This window comes from Muntiacus reevesi, chromosome X (assembly GCF_963930625.1).
Source record: "Muntiacus reevesi chromosome X, mMunRee1.1, whole genome shotgun sequence".
Lineage (NCBI taxonomy): Eukaryota > Metazoa > Chordata > Mammalia > Artiodactyla > Cervidae > Muntiacus > Muntiacus reevesi.
The window spans coordinates 54,632,494-54,654,070 of record NC_089271.1 but is presented as its reverse complement, the minus strand read 5'-3'; the positions used below and the strand labels follow the sequence as shown (position 1 = coordinate 54,654,070).

Here is a 21,577-nt window from a genome sequence, read left to right as displayed (position 1 = left end):
ATTCTTGCCCCGATCATGGAGTTATTTCACTTTCCACACGGATAACATAACCAACATCCTTGAGACCACAGAACATTATCTCCAGGAACAGCTATATTCCCTTCCCTTCAACCACCCACTCTCTGAATTATTATTACCTGGAGTTCTACCTTCTCTGTCTTCTTAAATGCAACTGTCTGACCACCTACACCCTCTCTCATTATTTCATCTTTCAATGTCACTCCAAAACACCTAGCAGCATATCTATCACATGATTCACTTAAGTGACATTTAATACCATACCTATTTTTAGACCTCTTTAACATTCATGCTCATCAATCACTCTTTTGTTTCCCTATCCATTAGCTAGGGAACTGATCTGCCCTTCAGGCTAGTACTGAGGCCCCATCTCTCCCATATAAACATGGTGACTTTTCATTAAACACAGAAAAAACAGGGAACACATCTAACTTACTTTGCAGTTTCAACGTTTATTTCTGATACCAAAACTTGACAGCACACAAGGGAGGGGGTAAGCAATAGACAAGGAACAGCAAATAAATTTTTTCCTGCATGCCACTTTCAGTCAACAGGATGTGGCTCTCTAGATAGCTGCGTTTAGAAGGACTCTGAGGCTTCATCCTCACTCAGGGGAAAGACAGTTGCAATGGATTAGCAATATCTGTAAACATAAAAAAGAAAAAAAATTAAAAATCAATGCATATACCAAGTAGTAAGGAATATAAATAACAAATACTGCTTCCCCATACTTCCTTCATCTCATCACCATGGGTTTCTTAGAACTCCCAGTTAGAGCACATAAATACATTCCCATGGATTCTATAACTCCCAGTGACCCTAAGTGCCCAATCCAAAGTGATATACCTACCCAAAATCTCACTCAACCCAGAAGAAACCGATGGCACCAAAGTTGGCAGCAAAGTTGGCACTGGCTGTACCACCAGGGCCAATAATGGGGCCGGCAAAGGTCTGAGGAAATCTGGAGCGAGCATTCTGGTGGTATCTGGCCCAGAAGGTAAATGGGATTCTGGACCAGGGATCTCCAAAATCTCCTTCCTCATCCCACGTCAGCAGCTCAAACTCAATGTCATCCCAGCTCCAGGGCCCAGATACGGCCTCATCTCCAATCCCCATGCGGGTTCTCGCCTCAGCCCGTGCCTCAGCCTCGGCTGCAGCAGCATCCAAAGCATCCAAGGCCTCATCTGCGGCCTCCATGAACTGTGCAGTCCAGTCACGAGGGTCTCTCTTCTGAACCTGAGATGAGGAGTAGAAAATAAAGCCCATGATAGTATTAGTTAATATTTATGAAGCACCCACTATATATTTAGCACCCTACTTTGTGCTACTGTTTACATAGTAACAACAAGAAATGCCACCAATAATGTGGTACCTACCATGTGCAATACCTAAGAAAGATCTCATTCCTGCTCTGGAATTTTCCCAGCCAGTCATACTTCATCCCTTAACCTATCAAGTCTAGAGCTGTTCCTCTATTACCTCTGCAATGAATCGCAGCACTTTCATCTTGCTAGTCTCATGGTAGGATCGGAGGCCCCAGAGGAACTCATACTCAGGAGGGTTGCTGTTGGGTACTCGTCTGTAGTCTAGGTACCTTAGAAAGAGGAGAAAGGCCTTTGTTTCCACCCAGCCAAAATGAGAGTCCATCAACGCATAATAATCCGAGATTCTGACACCTCAGATTTCAGGTAGCAACTCCTTCCAGTCTCATTCCTAAACACCGATTATTTACCCTCTAATAACCAGGCCTTTGAATTCCTGTGCTTCTATACCAAACAGTCACCTAGGACTGGAGGATGACTTATGGAGAGTCATAGAAAGGACAACACTTTTTCATCCCCTCTGCCACAGTTCTAACTCCAGGTTCTTACAGTCTTGTTACTGAACCACAGATAGGCCCATTGCAAAGCCTCTGCTAAGCCCAGCCTTGGGAATATCTACTGGGGGCGTGGTGGACAAGCTCCACTTGCAAGATAACTATACTGGAGGAAAATTCAGCCACAAGGAATATACTCAGTAAATACTCCTGTGTATATATGTGTGCATATGCATAGGTATAGTTAATATAAGAAATGAGCAGCATGGGAACAGCTTTCTGAGGCTGACCAGCACACAGAATTCACGAGGACAAAGACAAAGCCGCTTAGGCATCACTTACTTTTGTTTTACAAATTCGTAAGTGAGAAGCTTCCTCAGATCTCCAAGGAGGGGATGTCTTACCCTGAAAGCAAAAAGCAAAAAAAAAAAAAAAAAAAAGAAGATCCATAATTAGAGACTATGACATTGCCCAAAGGAAAGAAAAGAGTTTTCCAGCACAGAAGTCAGAGATAAGAAAAGAGACAGAGATTAGGACTATTTCCCCATCCACCCACGTCATATCCTTGGGCTCTGTACCTCCCCAAGCCAATTCCCTTAGACTACCAAGTTGATGCAATCCTGGAACCATCCTCTGTTGCCAAAGGATCATATAACAGGCAAGAGATGAGAGAGCCCAATCATACCCAGGACGCAGTCCCATCTTGCGTAGTGCCTCCCAGAGGACAGCTGCAATGGGAGGCAAGGGGAGACAAGGGATGGAAAATGAGCACGGAAATCAGGCGGTAGCCAACCCCCAGTTGTTGGTCCGGCCACTCACCTTCACTGGCACGGTTGCCATTCATGAAGATGACACCCAAAATCACTAAAAGGAGACCCAGTTTCGGTGTGTCTTTGGTCCTAAAGAAGTAAAAAAAAAAAAAAAATATATATATATATATATATATTTTCAGCAGCCATTTACACAGGCACCCCAGGCAGTTTACCCATCCAGCTTTCCTAGTATTCTCAGCTAGGAGACAACTCTACCCCAACTCTGCCCATGACCTGCTATGTGACCCTGAATCCTGAACCCTGATCTACTTGAAACTCTCAGGAATAAACCACCAGAGAACGGCAATGTTTCCCTTCCTTTCCCATCTTACGTTCCCAGTATGCCAGCCAGGGACTCAGGGGTGCTGATGAGAATATATAGGTGTTCGTCCTTGTCAATTTCTTTCAGTTGAATTCCAAATTTCTACAGGGGCAAGAAAACAGACTATGAAATTACAGAATCTAGGATAAGCATACCCATATTCACTCCCTGTGATCTGCACCAAACTCCCAATAGGAATCCCATGAATCTTTTAAATCAAGACTTTCTCATAATATCTATCAAAGCCCCTCCCCGCAAACCTTTCCCCATCATTCTGTCCTTCAGGGTTGCCTTCTCACCTTTTCCAGGACAAAGCACGCACGTTCAATGATTTCTGGATACACATCAGTGTATTCACGGATGATATCCCTCAGCATTTCTGCAGGTGAGAGGAGGGAGCATCTGAGCTGAGCAGGGGCCACAGAGCTGTGATATCTTTGCCAGCCCTGCCCAGCGGAGCACAGTAAGTGAAAAAGGAAGACTCAACCATGGAAGGAGAGGATTGAAGGGGAGGGAACATAGAAGCACAGAAATATCCACAGAGAATGGGGTGAGGGGAAGGGCAGATCTCTGGGAGAGGTTACTGGATGCCTACCTGAGCGCTTGATGGGCACCTTTGTGTAATCTTTAAGCATCAGGTACTTGACCAACTTATTTGCCTGAGAGAGAAAAAGGAAATCATTAAAGTTATAAGATACTGACAGAACACTTGGTTGAATTATAGATGGAAGTACAACAAAAAAAAAGAAGCGAGGGTGGGTAGGGACAAACAACTGGGGAGTTACAGTTCTTACTCTTTCCTGAAGAAGGGCCACATCTCGGGGCTGTGAGGCACCCAGGTTCTGTGAGGCACGCGAATTAGGAGAGGGGCGCAGGTTCGGTGAGGGGCGCAGGTTTTGCCAGTCTGGTGGAACTGGCCAATCAGTGGGGATCCAGTCAGGTGGGAGCGGCCAGTCAGTGGGGAGCGGCCAGTCAGGTGGCAGTGGCCAGTCAGGGGGTAGTGGCCAGTCGGGAGGGCCTTGCCAATCTGGAGGACCTTGCCAGCCTGGTGGAGTCTGCCATCCAGGTGGGGTCTGCCACCCAGGTGGATTCTGCCAGGCCAGTGGGTTTGGCCAGACAACCGGACCAGGCCAGACAATGGGGTTCGGCCAGATCACTGGGTTCTGCCAGATCACTGGGTTTGGCCAGATCACTGGGTTCTGCCAAGCAACTGGGTTTTGCCAGGCTGGTGGGGTCTGCCTAGCTGGGGGGCTCTGACGTGCTGGTGGGGTCTGCCTGGTTGGCTGATTTTGCCAGCCTGATGGATTCTGCCAGGCCAATGGGGTCTGCCAGAGCACATTGGGGGGTGCGCCAGGTGGGCTCTGAGTGGTAACTGGAACTGGTGCAGACCTCCAGGTTCCTGGAGCCAGTGGGGCCCGCCTCTGATCCCCACTGCTACTCTCTTCCACATTCAAGTTATTAATCTGCATCATCAAAGAAAAGGAAGGTCAGGGTTACCAAGTGTTTCTATATCCTTACCATATCTATTTCAAGAAGGCCCCCTAAAAACCCTCACCTGTAGTGACAGCCTGACCTACTAGCCAATGGTCACCCTGAGTCCTGGGCTTGTCTTTCACTGTCTTCCAGGCAGGAGTTTCATCTCTCTGAACCAGGCCAGGAGCAACCCAAGGGTGGGGCCTGAGGCTTCTCCTCTTCCTATGTCCATCACTGGCTCTGCTTGAACCACCCTGGACAAATCACTCAAGTCACTTCACCTCTCTGGGACTTAGTTTCCTTCTCTATAAAACTGAAACTATGACCCCTAGCTGGTATGAGGTACCTTGAAGATTTAGTGAGTGAGATAACCTGTATGAATGTGCCTAGGCCAAGATCTAACACATGGCTACTTTTAAAACGAAAATGAATTACATACAGACTGTATATATTACGTATCTCATCTCCCCATTAGTCTGTAGACTAACAAGGGTCATCATATATACCTTATCATCCCCTACAACGTAGGTGAATACAGACAATTATATATATTTAGTTTTGTCTTGTTTAGAACAAATGAACCACCTCAGAGAAGAAAGGAGAGAGCCCAAAGCAAAGTAGAACTAGCAGGGATCTCACCTTACGGGTCCTCTTGCCCCGAATTATAGTCCTGGACTCCAGATTCTGAGCCTGGGAACCATCTGCAGATGTCTGTGCAGCTGCACCATCAGATTCACAGATACCTGGGCTTGGGTCAGCCTCTGTGTCAGCGTGGGAAGTGGCCATCTTGGCTTGGTTAACATTCTGGGTCTGGGTATCAGGAGTTGGGGCCGTAGTGGTGTCATTCCAGGCCTTGAAGGCTGTCTTGGGCTGAGTGTTGACCATCTCACTGGCATTGAGAGACTGAGAGAAATTGTAGGCCGCATTTGGGACCACTTTAGTAGTGGTATTCTGGGCCTTAAAGGCCATCTCCGACTTGTTGGCAGTTAACTCACTGGTAGGGGCTGCCTGGGAAAAATCATAGGCAGTATTTGGGCCCTTTGGGGGGGCATTCTGGGACTTAAAGGGTGCTGGAGGCAGCATATTGGAAGTCTCCTTGGCATTAAATGCCTGGGAGAAATCATAGGCAGCATTTGGACCTTTTGTGGTGGCATTCTGGACCTTAAAGGCTGTCTTAGGCTTAGTGGCAGTTGCTAAAGCCTGCGTATCAGCCATCTCACTGACTGCTGGGGGCTGTGAACTCTGAGGACTAGCATTCGGTGCACTGGCAGCTGCTGTGGCCTGGTTGGTAGGCGGAGCCTCCGAGATCTGGATGGCCTCCATCAGGGTCTGCATAAGCAAGGTGCTGTCTTCTACGGAGGCCTCAGCCTGCAAATAAGGGGTAAAAATTAAATCTCTGGGCTTCCAAAGTGGGGTTGGTGGGGTGAGGTGGGGGGCAGAATGTGTAGGGGAGGTGAGGCTGGTTGGTGCAAAAAGAGAAGGTTGAGTAAGACATCTAGAGGCCTGAGTGGCGTGAAGGGGTAACAAAACATCTGATACGGGTTGAGTGAAGCAGGGGCTAAACAAGGAGTGGGGTCAAATGAACAGAGGGGACAAGTGTGGAGGGAGGCTGCTGATCTAAGAGTGAAGTTAGAGCAGAGCAATGCAGCCTGGAGTAGGAGCCAGAACAAGAGTGCCGCCTTGAGGAGTTGAGGAAAATAAGGGGGTCGCAGGGGGTGGGGAATGCAGGAGAAAGGGAAGGTGGAGGCAGGAGGTTGGGGGAGGGGGTGGCAAAGAGCTCCATAAGCGTCAGGACTATGGGGGGCGGGGGGGGGGGGGAGAGGTTCCTTACTCAATCGGCATTCTCTGGGCAGATTGCCCTTACTATTAACAGGGTCTCCCCCTTATCTTAAGGGGAACTGATGGCTGAAAAGGGATGACACCCCTCCCCACACACACACCTTAAACCATGGGAATTTGAAAAATGACGGAATCTAGGCATCAAGAAGGCAACATCAGATCCAAGCGTCTGGACAGCCAAAGGAGCCCCGGGGGAACTGTCGGCTAGGGAAACGGTGGGGTGGGGAGTGGAGATCTCACCTGGAAGCCGAGGAGGCCCGCACCACAGTCCATTTTCTGAGACATGATTCTTGTCCCTCTGGCAAGAGCAGAGCCTGGGGGGTGTGGAGGAGGAGTTGGGCGTTATACTAGAGGGCAAACGGGAAGGAACAAATTTGGGGAAATGGTGGTGTTTCAGGTTTGATTGTGGGGGCGGATGAGGGGCTGAATATGAGAGGAATGGGCCAGATTGGAGTGGGAAAAGTGAATGGGTGTCCGGATGGAGGTTCTGAATCCTGAGAAGCTACGAAGAGAAGCTTCAAGTCGGGATTCAGATAAGAATTCTGAATCCAGGCAGATTGAGTTGGGGTTCGCATTTAGGAAATTGAATGGAGTTTTTGAATAAGGAGAATCGTATAACAGTACAGACCGAAGTCGAGAAATCTGCGGAGGTTTTGAACGATGGGAGGGGTTTAGAGAGCGAACAGGGATTCTGAATAAGGGAGAATCGGGTGAGGGGTGTAAATCGGGGCTTGGGGAGTGGAAGAGGGATAAGAATCCGGGATAAAGGGATCGGGATGAAAAATAGGGGGCCCGCACCAGGGGGCAAGATGCCCTATCTGGGGGCTAAATCTCACCTTGCCTCAGGCCCCAACCCCAACCCCCTCGTAGCCTCCCTTCTTCACGACTCAGAGGATCGGGATTGCAGTTTTCGGCTCTCAGCAGCCGCACCCTCTCCTTGTCCAGGAGAAAATGCCAGCGCGGCAGCTAAGACGACCCCGCCTCTTCTCCTAATATACCACCCACCACCTCAGATAGTTGTACGCATGCGCAAGAACTGATCGACCAAATAAGAGTCCCGCCCGCTTCCCCAACAAAAGCTTCGCCCTGAAGGCTATGCTGAGCATGTGCAGTGGGAGGCAGTCCCGCCCCTTTGCCAACACACCATCCCATCACCAACCAGGTTGACAGTATGCTGCGGCCCCTCCCCCAAACAGATGCGCTGTGCCTCTAGATCCCACCCCTTGCCCCACGCATCGGCCCCCCTACCTTTTCCGCAATGCGTCTCTGTTCTTTCCCTCCCCTCTCATGGCCCCTCCTGTCAGTCAGCATACATTAACCACTCGCTTGTCTAACAGCATTTAGGTCACTATTAAAGAGGTCTCTGTGTAGGGTCTCTAATTGCAACAAGTGCCAGGCTCCTGCTAAAAATAATCTCATCCATTTAGGGACCTAGGAAAATGGCCAGAGAGGGATACATTAATGGAGGTAGAAAAAGTCTGTGCCTGCCACGTGACCCTACAAGATCTCCTCCCCACTCAACAGCTTCCAGACTCAAACATTAGTTACTTTCTTGCCCTTTGTGCAGCTCCAGCTATTTATTTTGTGTGGGGAGGTGGGGAGGGATGGGCACAGCTTGTACTTCACAGCAGGATCTATGCTGGGGCTTGTTTTCCTCTCACAGAAGCCCTGAGAAGTGGATATCAGCATCTCCATTTTACAGATTAAGATAATGAGGTACAGACATATTGCATGAGCTAGACAAGGACAGTCAGTAAACGGAAAATGAAAAATGTGGGCCTGGTTTTCCAGACCCTAAAACCCAATTTGCACCATTGCTGGCTCAGGGACTGAGGCACCCTCACTTCTTCAGTTTGAGCAAAGATTCACCCAACCTCCCCTGCTCTGTCAACATCTGTCCCAAACTTGAGCTCATGCTCTGCATCCTGGAGAACACAGGTGGGGCCCCAGCACCCCCTCCCCACCCCTGCCTGCTCTATGTGGGTCCACCCAGGTGAGCGAATTGCTCTTTGGGGTCCACTCTCTGATCCGACTGTCAGGCATCTTTTGATCTGAGTGGCACAAATGTCCCTGAGGCCTTCTTGGTGCCCTCCAGAGTGGCCAGGACACTTAGGTACTTGTGTGTCTGAATCATGGCAAGCCTTGACTGAGAGTAAAATGTTTGCCCTGGTTCCTTCCAGGGCTGGGCCTCAGTTCCTGGGATGGTAGTGCTGGGCCAGTTTGTCACTAGCTGTGTGAGCCCACTCAAGCCACTGGAATTCTGAGTCTGGCTTCTCAACATGCAAAATGGGAAAGACAATTAGCACTTACTGGGGTCCTATGCAACGACACAAACTGTGCTTCAAGAATAAAGAGGCTCAAAAAGGCAGAAAATGTTATATAGATGTGAAATGACTCAAACTGAACTGATACTTTCCAAAAATCCAAGGTACATCTTTGTACCTTTCAATTTATTCTGCCATCAGCTCCTGCCAGGAGCCAACATACAAAAGGAAGCTAATGATGGGAAGTACTGCAGCATTTGGTCCCCAAGGGCCAACATCAATTCTGCCTGGCTGGATAACTTTCCCCATCTGTTGCATAGCAACCTCCTCTGTCAGCTGCCTGTTTTTTCTCAGCACTTCCTCTGAAAAGTGTCTGCAGTGGGACGTGATCAGACTCAGGAAAGGAGGCCTAAAACACCATTTTATATGCTTTCTGTTCCCATATCTATTATCTCTAGTCTTGACTTCTGAATTCTAAATCTGGAATCTGACAACCTACCCCACTCTTGGCAATTGTCTCTGTATTTTCACAATTAACAGGTCCCATATATCCTCTTCCTCACCAACACTGTGTTTGTCCTGTCATGCCCTTCTCTCTCCATTAGAATCCTTTTAGGGAGATGGATTTTTGTTTTATTCATTGTTTTATTCATTTTGTTTTATTCATTCATTCATTTTAAACATTGGATTTTGTTTATTCATTTTATTCATTTTATCCTTAGAACTTAAAATGATGCCTAGTGTATTTTATATGCTCAAAAAATACTTGTTTAATGAATGAATGAATACCACCACCCACTCTGCTGTTTATACAAGAAACCTCAGAGGCATTCTTGTTTCTTTCCTGTGATGAATTCACTTACTTATCCTCGTTACACAAATGTATATCTGTCATTAAAAATTCAAACATTACCTTAGTATTACAGAAATTAAATAGTCATCACTCCAGATTTCACCACTTTGAGGTAACTTAAGGTTTTGTTGCTAATTTCTCATACAACACTTTATGTACATATATTCTTACATAAATGGGATTACATTATATATGCCATACTTTGAATTGCATTCTTTAATTAATACTTACTGCCTCCCACTTTCTTTTACCCCTACCCTCATCTGAGACATGCATTTTAAAAACCATTTTTTTTTTATATTCTATCATGTTCAAAAAGTCCTTTTTTTATTGTTTTACAAAAATGAAGATCATATTATATATATTTTAATCTATCTTATTTATCTCAGTTAATGTTAATCCACCTCTGATTCATTCTTTTGCATTGCTGCATACTATTCCATGATAGGGATGGACCACAATATATTGAATCATTTCCTCATTGATGGTAATTCATTTTGGTTTCAGGTGTTTTGGTGTGTGGAGGGAGCACATACTGACAACACTGCAATAAAATACTTTTACATATATCCTTTATGTTTAATATCCTGAGACATCAGATGCCCAGAAGTAAGATCAATACACTCTATAGTGTTTGGTATCATAAGCCTTTTCCAATTTTTTTCCCAACCTGATGTGTGTTTTATTGGTATCTCCTTGTGGTTTTAATTTACATTTTTGTTAAGTAATGGGATACATATTCATATGTCAATGGACCTACTGGATTTCTTTTGTGAAGTGCTTGTGCAAGTCTTTTGCCTATTTTTCTTGTGTTGTCTTTGTCTTAATTGGAGATTTCTTTGAGCAGTCTTACAGATGCTAATTGAAATCCCGTAGGGCTAGATATATTGCAAATATTTTTTTTCACATTTTGGTAAGGTAATGCAGTGTGTATACTCTATATTACATAACAGCTGCAAGAGCCACCTTAGCAGCTAAAAAACTGTGACCTAGGATTTACCAGTGGTAGGGTCCTGAAAACCACCCTTGCGTTCAATGATTCACTAGAAGCACTCACAGAACTCAGGATAGGTGTTACATTCAAGGCTATAGTTTATTACAATGCAAGGATACCAATTTAAATCCACAAAGCTAAAAGGTGCCTAACTCACATGTCCAGGAGAGAACAGGGGTGAGCTTCCATTTGTTCCCTTTCAGTGGAATTGTATGGCCAGTGCTTAATTCTCCCAGCAAGATGTGTGACAAACCTGATCCCTTGTGCCTGGGATTTACTGGAGTTTAGTCACGTAGGCATGGAACACCTGGGTGGCTAACCTTAGCTACTCAGTCACCAGCCTGTTCCGAGGTCAAACTAATGCCACAAGGCTCAAGGCCCCACTATAAATCACACTCTTAACATAAACCATCTGTTGACCCAAAGCCCCGGCTGAACAAAAAGATTCTAATCAGGCATAATATGCCAAAGGTTTAGAGGTTATCTCCCAGGAGCTTTTCAAGAGCTGGATCTTTCTTTGGAATGTGCAGACATTTTTTTTGGAATGCTCAGGGTCTGAACACCTCAGACCTGCCGAGTCAAGTCTTCTATTGCACAAACATTCATAATTCCAACCTAACATTTGAACCTAAAAGGAGGGATTCAAAGATGGAATTCAATGCCATATCCATGATGCTGAGAGCAGGAACTGCAAGAAAATCCAGTTTCTAGGTGCACCATTAGGTAGCAGGGCCAAGGCAGCACCCAAAATCCCGTGTTGAGTGGTGGCAGTAATGGTATCCAAACAGCTAATTTTTATGGCATGATTTTTGAAATATAGCTGGGCCAGCTGCTTTTAGCAAATTACTTTATTTAATTCTATTATTTTGACATATTTAAGAATTTTTAAAAATTAAAATTAATTACAGATATGCAGAAAATTGCAAAGATAGTAGAGAGAGGCCTTTTGCACCCTTCAGTTGCTTCCCCCAGTGGGCACATCTATAAAACAGTGGGCACATCTATAAAACAGTGGGCACATCTATAATACAGTATCAAAACCAGGAAACTGACATTGTTGTCACGTGTATATCACTCTATGTTACTTTATCACATGTGGAGGTTTCCACAGTAATCACCACAACCATCAAGATACAGAACTATTCTGTCACCACAAAGATTTCCCTGTACTATATCCCTTTATAGTCACACTTAATCCCATTTCCTCCACTATCCCTAACCCTTGGAAGCCATTAACATGTTCTTTCTCCATTTCTATAATTTTACCGTTTTAGGGAGGTTATAAAATTGAAATCATACGTATCACATTTTGAGTGACTTCTTTGACTCAGTGTAATGCCTGTGAGATATATCCAAGTTGTGTGTCTTTTCCTTTTTATTACTGAGTACTATTTGGTGGGGCTTCCCAGGTGGCACTAGTGGTAAAGAACCTGCCTGCCAATACAGAAGACATAAGAGATCCAGGTTTGATCCCTGGGCTGGGAAGACACCCTGGAGGAGGGCATGGCAACCCACACCAGTATTCTTGCCTGGAGAATCCTCATGGACAGAGGAGCCTAGAGAACTACAGTTCATAGGGTCGAAAAGAATCAGACACGACTGAAGCTACTTAGCATGCATACATGCATTATTCAATGGTATAGATGTGCTGCAGTTGGTTTAACCATTCACCCACTTAAGTACATCTAGGTGGTTTCCAGTGTGGGCTATTAGAATAAAGCTGCTGTAAACATTTGTGTACAATTTCTTCTGTGAACATAAGTTCTTATTTCTCTGGGATAAATGCCCAAGAGGGCAATTGTTGGATTGTGTAATAAGAGCATGTTAGGTTTATAAGAATCTTGCCAAACTTTCCCAGTGGTTGTATCATTTTACATTCCCAGCATCAATGTGTGAGTGGATCTATTTTCTCCAAATCCTTGCCAGCACCCATTGTTATTTTTTTAGGCATTCTGATAGATGTGAAATAATAACTCATTGTGGTTATAACTTACATTTTCCTAATGGTTAATGATGTTGAATATTTTTAACATGCCTATTTTCCATTGATATATCCTTTTTGGTGCAATGTTTCTTCATGTCTTTTACCCAGTTTTCTAATTTAATTGCTTGTGTTTTTTTTTTTTTTAAGTGTTGAGCCTTGAGAATTTATATATTTTATGTATAAGTCCCCTGCCAGATATATGGATTGCAAACTGGTTTCTCCCAGTTTGTAACTTTTGTCTTCATCCTATTTAAGAGAGTCACATGGCACATTTTTTAGAAAGTCCAGTTTATTGACTTTTTTCTCTTCTAAAGATCTGTGTCATTTCTAAGAACTCTTCAACAAGCCCTAAAGATCTGGAGATTTTATCCTATATTATATTCCAGAAGTCTTGTGGTTTTAACTTTTGTATGGAAATCTATCTTCCATTTGGATTTAAATTTTGAATGAGATGTGAGGTCTACATTGAGTTTTATTTGGGGGGATGGGAGAGGAGGAGCTATAAAAATCCATCTTATCATTCCAGCACAATTTGTTGAAAAGATAATCCTCCCATTGAGTAATTTTTGCACGTTTGTAAAAGCTCAGTTGACCATCCTTGTGTAAGGCTATTTCTCAAGTTCTCTATCCTGCTCCATCAATACCGCAATGGTTTTGATTACGGTGGCTATACAATAGTCCTGAAGTTGAACAGAATTTTGTTCTTTTTCAGAATTATTTTATCTGTTATTCTAGTTCTTCTGCTTTCCCATACATTTTGGAATAATTTATATCTACAAAGTATCTTGGGTTCAATCCTTGGGTTGGAAAGATCCCCTGGAGAAGGAAATTTCAACTCGCTCCAGTATTCTTGCCTGTGAAATCCCATGAGCAGAGAAGCCTGGTGGGCTACAGTCCATGGGGGTCACAAAGAGTAGGACATGACAGGGCACGCACACACAAAGCATCTTACTGTAATTTTGATAGCAACTGCACTCAACCTGCGGGCATTCTCTCCTTTTATTTTGATTCTCTTTCATTTCCTCATCACAGTTTTTTTGTATTCTGCCATTGTTGGGGGGAGTGTTCTATAAATATCTATTAGACCCTGTTGGTTGATGATGTTGGGTCTATCCAGTTATGCTTTTTCCCAAACATGGGAAGTTTTCAGACATTTTTCAGCCCCTCCTCCTCTCTTTCTGTGACTATGATGACACCTATGTTAGATCTTTTGCAGTAGTCCAACAAATACTTGAAGCTCTGTTTATTTTTTGTTTTCAGTCTATTTTTCCCTGTCAGATATGATACTTTCTGTCATTCCACCTTAAGTTCACTAATTCATTTTTTTATTTATTCTACTTCTGAGTTCAACTATTATTAGTTAAGTTCATTTATTGGATTTTGGATTTATCAGTTCCTAAATTTCTTTTTGATTGCTCCTTATACCTTCTATTTCTTTTGGAGATTTTCTATTTCTTTGCTGAGACTTTCTGTATTGTATGAACAGTTGCTCATTGAAACATCTTTATAATGGCTGTTTAAAAACCCTTGGAGATGATTCTAGTATCTGTATCATCTTGATGTTGGTGTGTATTGACTGTCTTCTCTCATTCAAGCTGTGATTATCATATTTCTTGATATGACAAGTGATTTTCAATTGTATCCAAGATATTTTGCATCTTGTAAGGATCTGAATCTTTTTTAATCTTCTGGCTTATCACATGTGAGCAGAAGTTCATGTTCCCACTCATCCTCCATTGACACCTGGGAGAGAGGGGCTCCTTGTTACTGAGGGATAAATGAGAATTCCAGCTCCATATTAAGCTTGTAGGCATACTGCCCTGACTGGAAGAGACCTGGGCTCCTAATTACATAGCCAGAGAACTCACACCACGCCATTGTTTGGGATCTAAGCTCCCTAGAAAGCACACCATCTTATCTTCTACTTTCAGGGTGATTTCATGTTTAGATTATATAGAATGCACCCAAACATGGACAAACATGGAAGAGTACATCTACACCATTTATTCCTTCTTGCTGGAAGTCTAAGTCCCCAGTTCAAGTATTTTTTAAAAAATTATAACTATTGAGATCTTTAATGCAAAATCATACTATAAAAATAATTTGATCACTTAATTTACCTTAAAAATTACACTACATTTTCCTTAAAGGAAATCAGTCCTGAATATTCATTGGAAGACTGATGTTGAAGCTGAAACTCCAATGCTTTGGCCACCTGATGCGAAGAACTGACTCATTTGAAAAGACCCTGATGCTGGGAAAGACTGAAGGCGGGAGGAGAAGGGGATGACAGAGGATTAAATGACTGGATGGCATCACCAACTCAATGGACATGAGTTTGAGTAAACTCTGGGAGTTGGTGATGGACAGGGAGGCCTGGCATGCTGCAGTCCATGGGGTCACAAAGAGTCGGACACGACTGAGTGACTGAACTGAACTGAATTTACATTATATATTACAGTTATTCTGATGACTTGGTGAAACATCAAAAAAGATATTAAGTAATAATCTCAGTAAGTAATATCCCTTTCTTTTTCTTGAAATGATTTTACCATTTCACTCTTTAGAATGCTTGTTGCTTTTTTATAAGTAGTTTTAAAACATCATATTTAGTAGTTTATTCCTCTTATTTTACTTATAGTTTTTCATGTTTCTTTCTGCCTTGTTCCCAAATCCTATTCCTGTTGATTGTACCATTTTAAGTACACCTTGGTTCCATTCTATTCTCTTACTTTTTATCATCTTGTTGTTAGAAACATGAAGAGAGGGAAGAATGAAGACAGAAAAGTTGAAAAGAGAGGGTATAAGAGAAAGAAAAGGGAGGAAGGAAAAAAGAAAAAGGAAAACTAATAAAAGAAAGAATTAATGACAATAGCAACTGCAAGTAAATGGAATTATTAAGATAATGAGAAATAAGAGAATGGATAAACAATGGATACTAAGTTGAAATGGAAAAAGCAGGAAGAGAATAAGGAAGTAGAATGCAGAAGGGAGAAGGGACGGGATGGAAGAGTGTGTAAAAAAAATGGAAGGAGATAAAACAGGTTAGGGATAAATGAAAAAGAAAGGAAAATAAACAAGAGGAAAGAAGAAAAAGAAGAAGAATGTAGAGAAAATAACTAGGGAGAAAAGAGAAGTGTTTGAAGTAAGAGGGAAAAGGTGGAGGAGGAGGAGTGATGTGGAATCACACTTCATTAATGGCAGCTTTCACTCTGCAGAAAGAAGAATGCTTAATATTAGAAGTTCTTTCTTTTTGCTCCTCAAATACCTAGTTCCCTTTATATTTGATACTCATCAAAGTATCAGGGGTCATTTCTCACATGATATCACTCTTGCCTGGAGGTGAGACCACTGTGGTTTTCAATCAATAAGAGCCACGTGGCCCATGTTTTGAATAGATAAATTTGTCTGTGATACTCAGCATATATAGGGCTTCCCAGCTGGTGCTAGTAGTAAAGTAACCTCCTGCCAATGCAGGAGACATAGAGAGATATGGGTTTGATCCCTGGGTCAGGAAGATCCCCTGGAGGAGGACATGGCAATAAAATCCAGTATTCTTGCCTGGAGAATGCGTTGGACAGAGGAGCCTGACAGGCTATATAGTCCATAGGATCACAAAGAATTGGACACAACTGAAGTGACTTAGCATGCACACACTCAGCATTTATCACATACTTTCTGCTGCTGGTTCTTCATCAGGTATGGATATCATCTGACAAATTCAGGTATGCAAGAAATGCAAATTTTTTCTCTGCAATTTAGCTTGAATTCTGTCAAGTTCCTAATCTACTGAGTGACTGAAACTCAACTCCAGCAGTGTGAAGTTCTCCTCACCTCATTTATTGGGGTTGTGTCTAAATTATGGTATCTCACTGTCAAAACATCAGGATGGGTGATATATGTTGGGTATCATATACACATGCCGGCATGATATGATGTCGTATTTGGTTTGCCATTGTTTGTCCAAACAGGTAGCTGTTCAGTTGGGCCTCAATTTCTACCACAAAGCCCTGATGGGGTCTCACCCTCTCTGAGGGTGTCATATTCCGCTCATATATATGGGAAATACCCTGCTACTCCTATCATATGCTCAGGATTTTTCATCTCTATGAGGCTGTCTTTGATGAACATACTCTTCTTATACTTCCATGATATCCTGAGCTGAGAGAAACTATGTGAGGAGACCCAAAGCTCAGAATGCCTACAGACACCACACAACCATTTCTATTTTGTAGTCTTGTTCTCATCCTCTTCCTGGCCTTTCCCAGGAAGTGAGACACAAGGCCACACTGCTAGAGAATCTTACAAACCTATCTGGGGTTTCTTCCCATCGCTAGAATACAAGGTCTAGGGTTCTCCTTTTTTTTCAGGAACCCACAATATCAACTGACTCTTTCTTTATTTGCATTTCTTCACAAAACAATGATTGTGAGGCTAGAGACAGTCTTGAAAATAAGTGCTAACAACAAAAAAGCTAAACAAACTAACAGTCAATGACTTTTCTTGTACTCAACAGAAAAATGAGGTTTCAGAGCAAATCACCATCCTGAAATACTGAAGAACAGGCAAATCAAGGGTCAGAAATAAGATCTACTTACCTAAGGCAGAAGACACTAGAGCCATAAACTTGTAGGAACTCGTAAATGAAAATGTGACAAACTCCTAGTGGCTGAATGTGGACTAAAACGAGAGTGAGAAACACTTGGGAGTGGTAGTCCTGTTGGGGAAGCATACTTTCATGGGCTTTATTTCAGGAATCTCACCAGGTTCTCATAGTCAAGATCTGAGAATGACCCTCCCCCCCCGCCACTGCTATGGCCCCAGCAGAAGCAGGGGAAGAGTCTTTATGATTATACTTGTGAAATATGCCCAGATCCTCCTCCGTAACAAAGTCCTACTTTTCAAGAGGAAAAACTACCAGAGCCTTGTTCCAGCCCCTCTCTACCTTTCTTGTCTCACCTAAGGTGTGTGTGTGGCAAAGAAGGGATGGTAGGGGTGGGGGCAGGGTAGGACTAAACAAATAGAAATACTTATAAAGGCCATAGGCCAGAGTCACAGGCCCACTAAAACACTGAAATATAATTGGAATATTACAAAACACTCCCTTTCCCCCATACCATACCATACCTTGGGCTTCACAGGTGGCTCAGTAGTAAAGAATCCACCTGCCAATGCAGGAGATTTAAGAGATGTGGGTTTGATCCCTGGGTTGGGAAGATCCCCTAGAGTAGGAAATGGCACCCCACTCTAGTATTCTTGCCTGGAAAATTCCATGGGCAGAGGACCCTGCCAGGCTACAGTTCATGGGACTGTAAAGAGTTGGACACAACTGAGCAAGAGAGCACCTACCACCATACCAACAGGACTCAAGTATATTATAATGGATTATATCTGAATGAGCTGCAAGCAGAGACTTTATAAGGAGCCCAAAGTCAAGACGGGAGACAAAATCAAGGACACAAAAGGAATATGAAGCCTCTGCCACCTATTGCTAAACAAACAAAGCCCAACTCCTAGTAAGAGGAACATGAATCTTCACAATAGAGGCCCGCTTCTCTAAGTTACTATTACTTGTCCAGCTTTCAACAAAAATTACAAGGCACACCAAAAGGCAAGAAGAAAAAGTTTGAAGAGACAAAGCAAGCATCAGACTCAAATATGATAGAACTATTGGAATTTCTAGGGAATTTAATACATTATAATCAATATGTCAAAGAAATATCAGTAACCTCAGATATGCAGATGATACCACCCTTATGGCAGAAAGTGAAGAAGAACTAAAGAGCCTCTTGATGAAAGTGAAAGAGGAGAGTGAAAATGTTGACTTAAAACTCAATATTCAGAAAGCTAAGATCATGGCATCCAGTCCAATCATTTCATGGCAAATGGATGGGGAAACAATGTACACAGTGAGAAACTATTTTTGGGGGCTCCAAAAATCACTGCAGATAGTGACTGCAGCCATGAAATTAAAAGATGCTTGCTCATTGGATGGAAAGCTATGATCAACTTAGACAGCATATTAAAAAGCAGAAACATTACTTGACCAACAAAGGTCCATCTAGTCAAAGCTATTGTTTTTCCAGTAGTCATGTATGGATGTGAAAGTTGGACTACAAAGTAAGCTGAGTGCCAAAGAATTGATGCTTTTAAACTATGGTGTTGCAGACGACTCTTGAGAGTCCCTTGGACTGCAAGGAGATCCAACCAATCTACCCTAAAGGAAATCATTCCTGAATATTCATTGGAAGGACTGATACTGAAGCTGAAATTCCAATACTTTGGCCACCTGATACGAAAACTGACTCACTAGAAAAGACCCTGATGCTGGGAAAGACTGAAGGCAGGGGAAGGGGACGATAGAGGATGAGGTGGTTGGATGGCATCACTGACTCGATGGACATGAGTTTGAGTAATCTCCAGGAGTTGGTGATGGACAGGGAAGCCTGGCATGCTGCAGTCCATGGGTTTGCAAAGAGTCAGACACAACTGAGCAACTGAACTGAACTGATGGCTAGCGATCCTGAGTAACATCTGAACTCTGGGCAAAAGATCAGCCATGATCACTACATTCATAAGGTTTATTTCTGCTGATGAATTTTCTGGTGTTAGCAATATCTGAGGTCTGGTTAAAGGCTCTTCAATGCTATTTGTACATGTTTTCTCACCATCATGACCTTCTTGGTAACTTATGATCTCCGCAGTTGGACTGAAGCTATAATCATGTGACCCACATCATGGACTCTCTGTCTTATGTATGGATTTATCCTAATGTAAGACAGTGTTTGAAATTAGAGCACAGTTACTCTAACACTTATTATAGTCTTGGATGCTCTCTGGTTGGGAGCCAATTCTGTATCTATTCCAAGGCTTAAACATCTATCCTTTGACAGGAGGTTAATCTGCCTCTTTAACCTGTCTTTACACTCAGAAGCTCCTTAAATTCAGAGTCATGAATATGACTCTGAAATATGTGGTCACATTCCCTATGATCCAAAATCTTCCTCCAATCCTTGATTTTGAATAAAGTTCTTTTTCTTGATCAGGCTCTTTCTCTTTATCTGATAACACAAATTTTAAAGTACAGCCATCACTTATATCTGAAACATGGCAGCAGTGAAGAAATCAACCAGTTTAAAGGAGAAGAGCGGAAGAATAATGAAGAAGAGCGAAAGGAAATGGAAACAAAAATGGAAAGAAAGTAAAGAATTCTTTAACAAGTCTCCTCCACATAGCTTCCTGGGAGGCAAGCTGGAGACTCCATTTACACTCCAACCTGACAAAAACACTTAAAAAGACAGGACTAAAAATGTGAAATATATATTTTTTAAGACACTAGACATCGGGAAGTGAAAAACAGTGATCCCTAAGAGATAAAGGAAAATGAGGTAAACCTTTACAATTTGGGGGAGTTTCCAGTTTGTGGTACAATGAGGGAGAATGCAGTCAAGCCTCAGAGGATTCTATTAGGTGACAAGGATAAGACCAGAAAAGACCAAGGTGGCTGGAGTTCAGAGAATACTAAAAAGGAAAGCTGCACTTAGAGAGCACTCAAAAAACCTTTAAAGGATTGCCATAAAATATTCAGGAGAGTACTGATTAGTGAATGCACTTAAAGAAATCATACAAGGCTAGGAGAAGAACCACCTGAAAGTATTAGAGGGAACAAGTATCAGAAGCTCAAACAGGTCTGTGGATCATACCTGTTCCCACCATTCAGAGCAGAAAAATTCATAATTCCTGAGGCATGGGTTATTCAAATGGATCTTGCTTCAGTACACTAGGATAATTTAGCAAACACTGTCATGGTCCTGCCTAATCAATCTTAAAAGCATGGCTTGAAAAAGATTTAACTGCTTCGAAGTAACTGCTTCTTGTAATAAAGCTCAAGAAGATGTGTAATAATACAAAAATAGCACCCAAAAATAAAACATTTATACTACAATTTTATCAAAAAGTGAAGTTCATTATGTCTGGCATCCAATTAAAAAAAAATCCAGGCATGTGAAGAAACAAAATAACATGATCCATCATGAGGAGGAAAAAAAAATCAATCCAAACTGATGCAGAACTTATATAGATGCTATATTTAGCAGATAACATATATTTGTTCCACATGACCAAAAGGCTAGAGCAAACAATGGTCATGTTAAGTAGAGAAATGATATATAATTAATAAGATGCATATCACAGGTTTAGTGGTTAAAACCATAATAACTGAAATTTTAAAATATACTGGATGATTCATTTCAATGTATGGCAAAAACCACTACAATATTGTAAAGTAATTAGCCTCCAACTAATAAAAATAAATGGAGAAAAATACACTGGATGGAATTAACCAGAAAAAGATTAGTGAACTTGAAGACATAACAATAGCAAATATTCTAAATTAAAGTTAATTTTTTTTAAAAAACAGTGCACAAATGCCCTTGTTTACCCTGTTTCCTCTTTTGGGAACACTTTCCCCCCATCCCAAACATCCATCATCCTTCATCCAGTTAACTCTGACTCTGCCTTCAGATCTCGACTCAATCATCACTTCCTCTGTCTTTGACCTCCCTGAGTAGATCAGCCTCTCTTTAAACCCATTCACAGAACCATGTACTTCCCCTCCACAGGAGTATCAACTTCACAAAATTTTGGTTTGTGATTAATGTCTGCCTTCTTCACAAGATAGTAAAATTCAATGACGACAGAGAAAACATGTTTATTTTTGCCTACCACAACATCATCCCAAGCATCTCAAATTATACCAATTATATAGCGTCCCTGTACCCTAAATCCTGCATCTCTCACATCTGATATTTTAGTCTATTAATTATACCTTCTCTTCTATATCTTCAACCTCTCTTTGTCTACCGGCTGTATCCTACCCAACATCTTTTCTTATTTAGATAAACCTTTTTTTATTATGGGTGATAATGTTCCCAATGCTAAACTTATATTTCCCAGACAGCCTTGCAGATACTGTTGGTCATGTGTCACAGATCTGTCCACTGGACACTGGATGTAGGTGGAAATTGTTGGGTAGGATTTGGGGGAAAGCTTTGTATAAAGGAGATAACTCTACTGACAAGATGTTTTGCCTTCTCCTCTTCCTCATCTTCCTACCTGAAACATAGAGTTGCAGCAGTCATTGGGCAACTATGATGGGAACAACATGCTAAGTAAAGGTCATGGAACAACAAACAATAAAATA

At 42.4% G+C, this 21,577-nt stretch overlaps 1 protein-coding gene across 3 annotated transcripts in view; it reads right to left on the bottom strand.

Annotated features, from left to right (window-relative positions):
• Nucleotides 1–450: 450 nt before the first annotated feature.
• Nucleotides 451–21,577, bottom strand: part of MAGED1 (MAGE family member D1) — a 75,402-nt gene continuing 54,275 nt past the window's right edge. For 2 of the 3 annotated variants that reach the window (XM_065916043.1, XM_065916045.1), the window contains exons 2-13: nt 6,521–6,594; nt 5,081–5,809; nt 3,763–4,431; nt 3,564–3,627; nt 3,268–3,347; nt 2,979–3,070; nt 2,654–2,733; nt 2,520–2,562; nt 2,177–2,239; nt 1,498–1,612; nt 869–1,254; nt 451–661 (exon numbers count right to left, since the gene is read on the bottom strand). In XM_065916043.1, the coding sequence (XP_065772115.1) occupies nt 877–1,254; nt 1,498–1,612; nt 2,177–2,239; nt 2,520–2,562; nt 2,654–2,733; nt 2,979–3,070; nt 3,268–3,347; nt 3,564–3,627; nt 3,763–4,431; nt 5,081–5,809; nt 6,521–6,565 (2,358 nt within the window). In that variant the 5' untranslated portion in view covers nt 6,566–6,594 and the 3' untranslated portion in view covers nt 451–661; nt 869–876. Of the gene's footprint in view, nt 662–868; nt 1,255–1,497; nt 1,613–2,176; nt 2,240–2,519; nt 2,563–2,653; nt 2,734–2,978; nt 3,071–3,267; nt 3,348–3,563; nt 3,628–3,762; nt 4,432–5,080; nt 5,810–6,520; nt 6,595–7,116; nt 7,266–21,577 lie in introns of those variants that run through there. The other variant, XM_065916044.1, reaches the window with a different exon arrangement.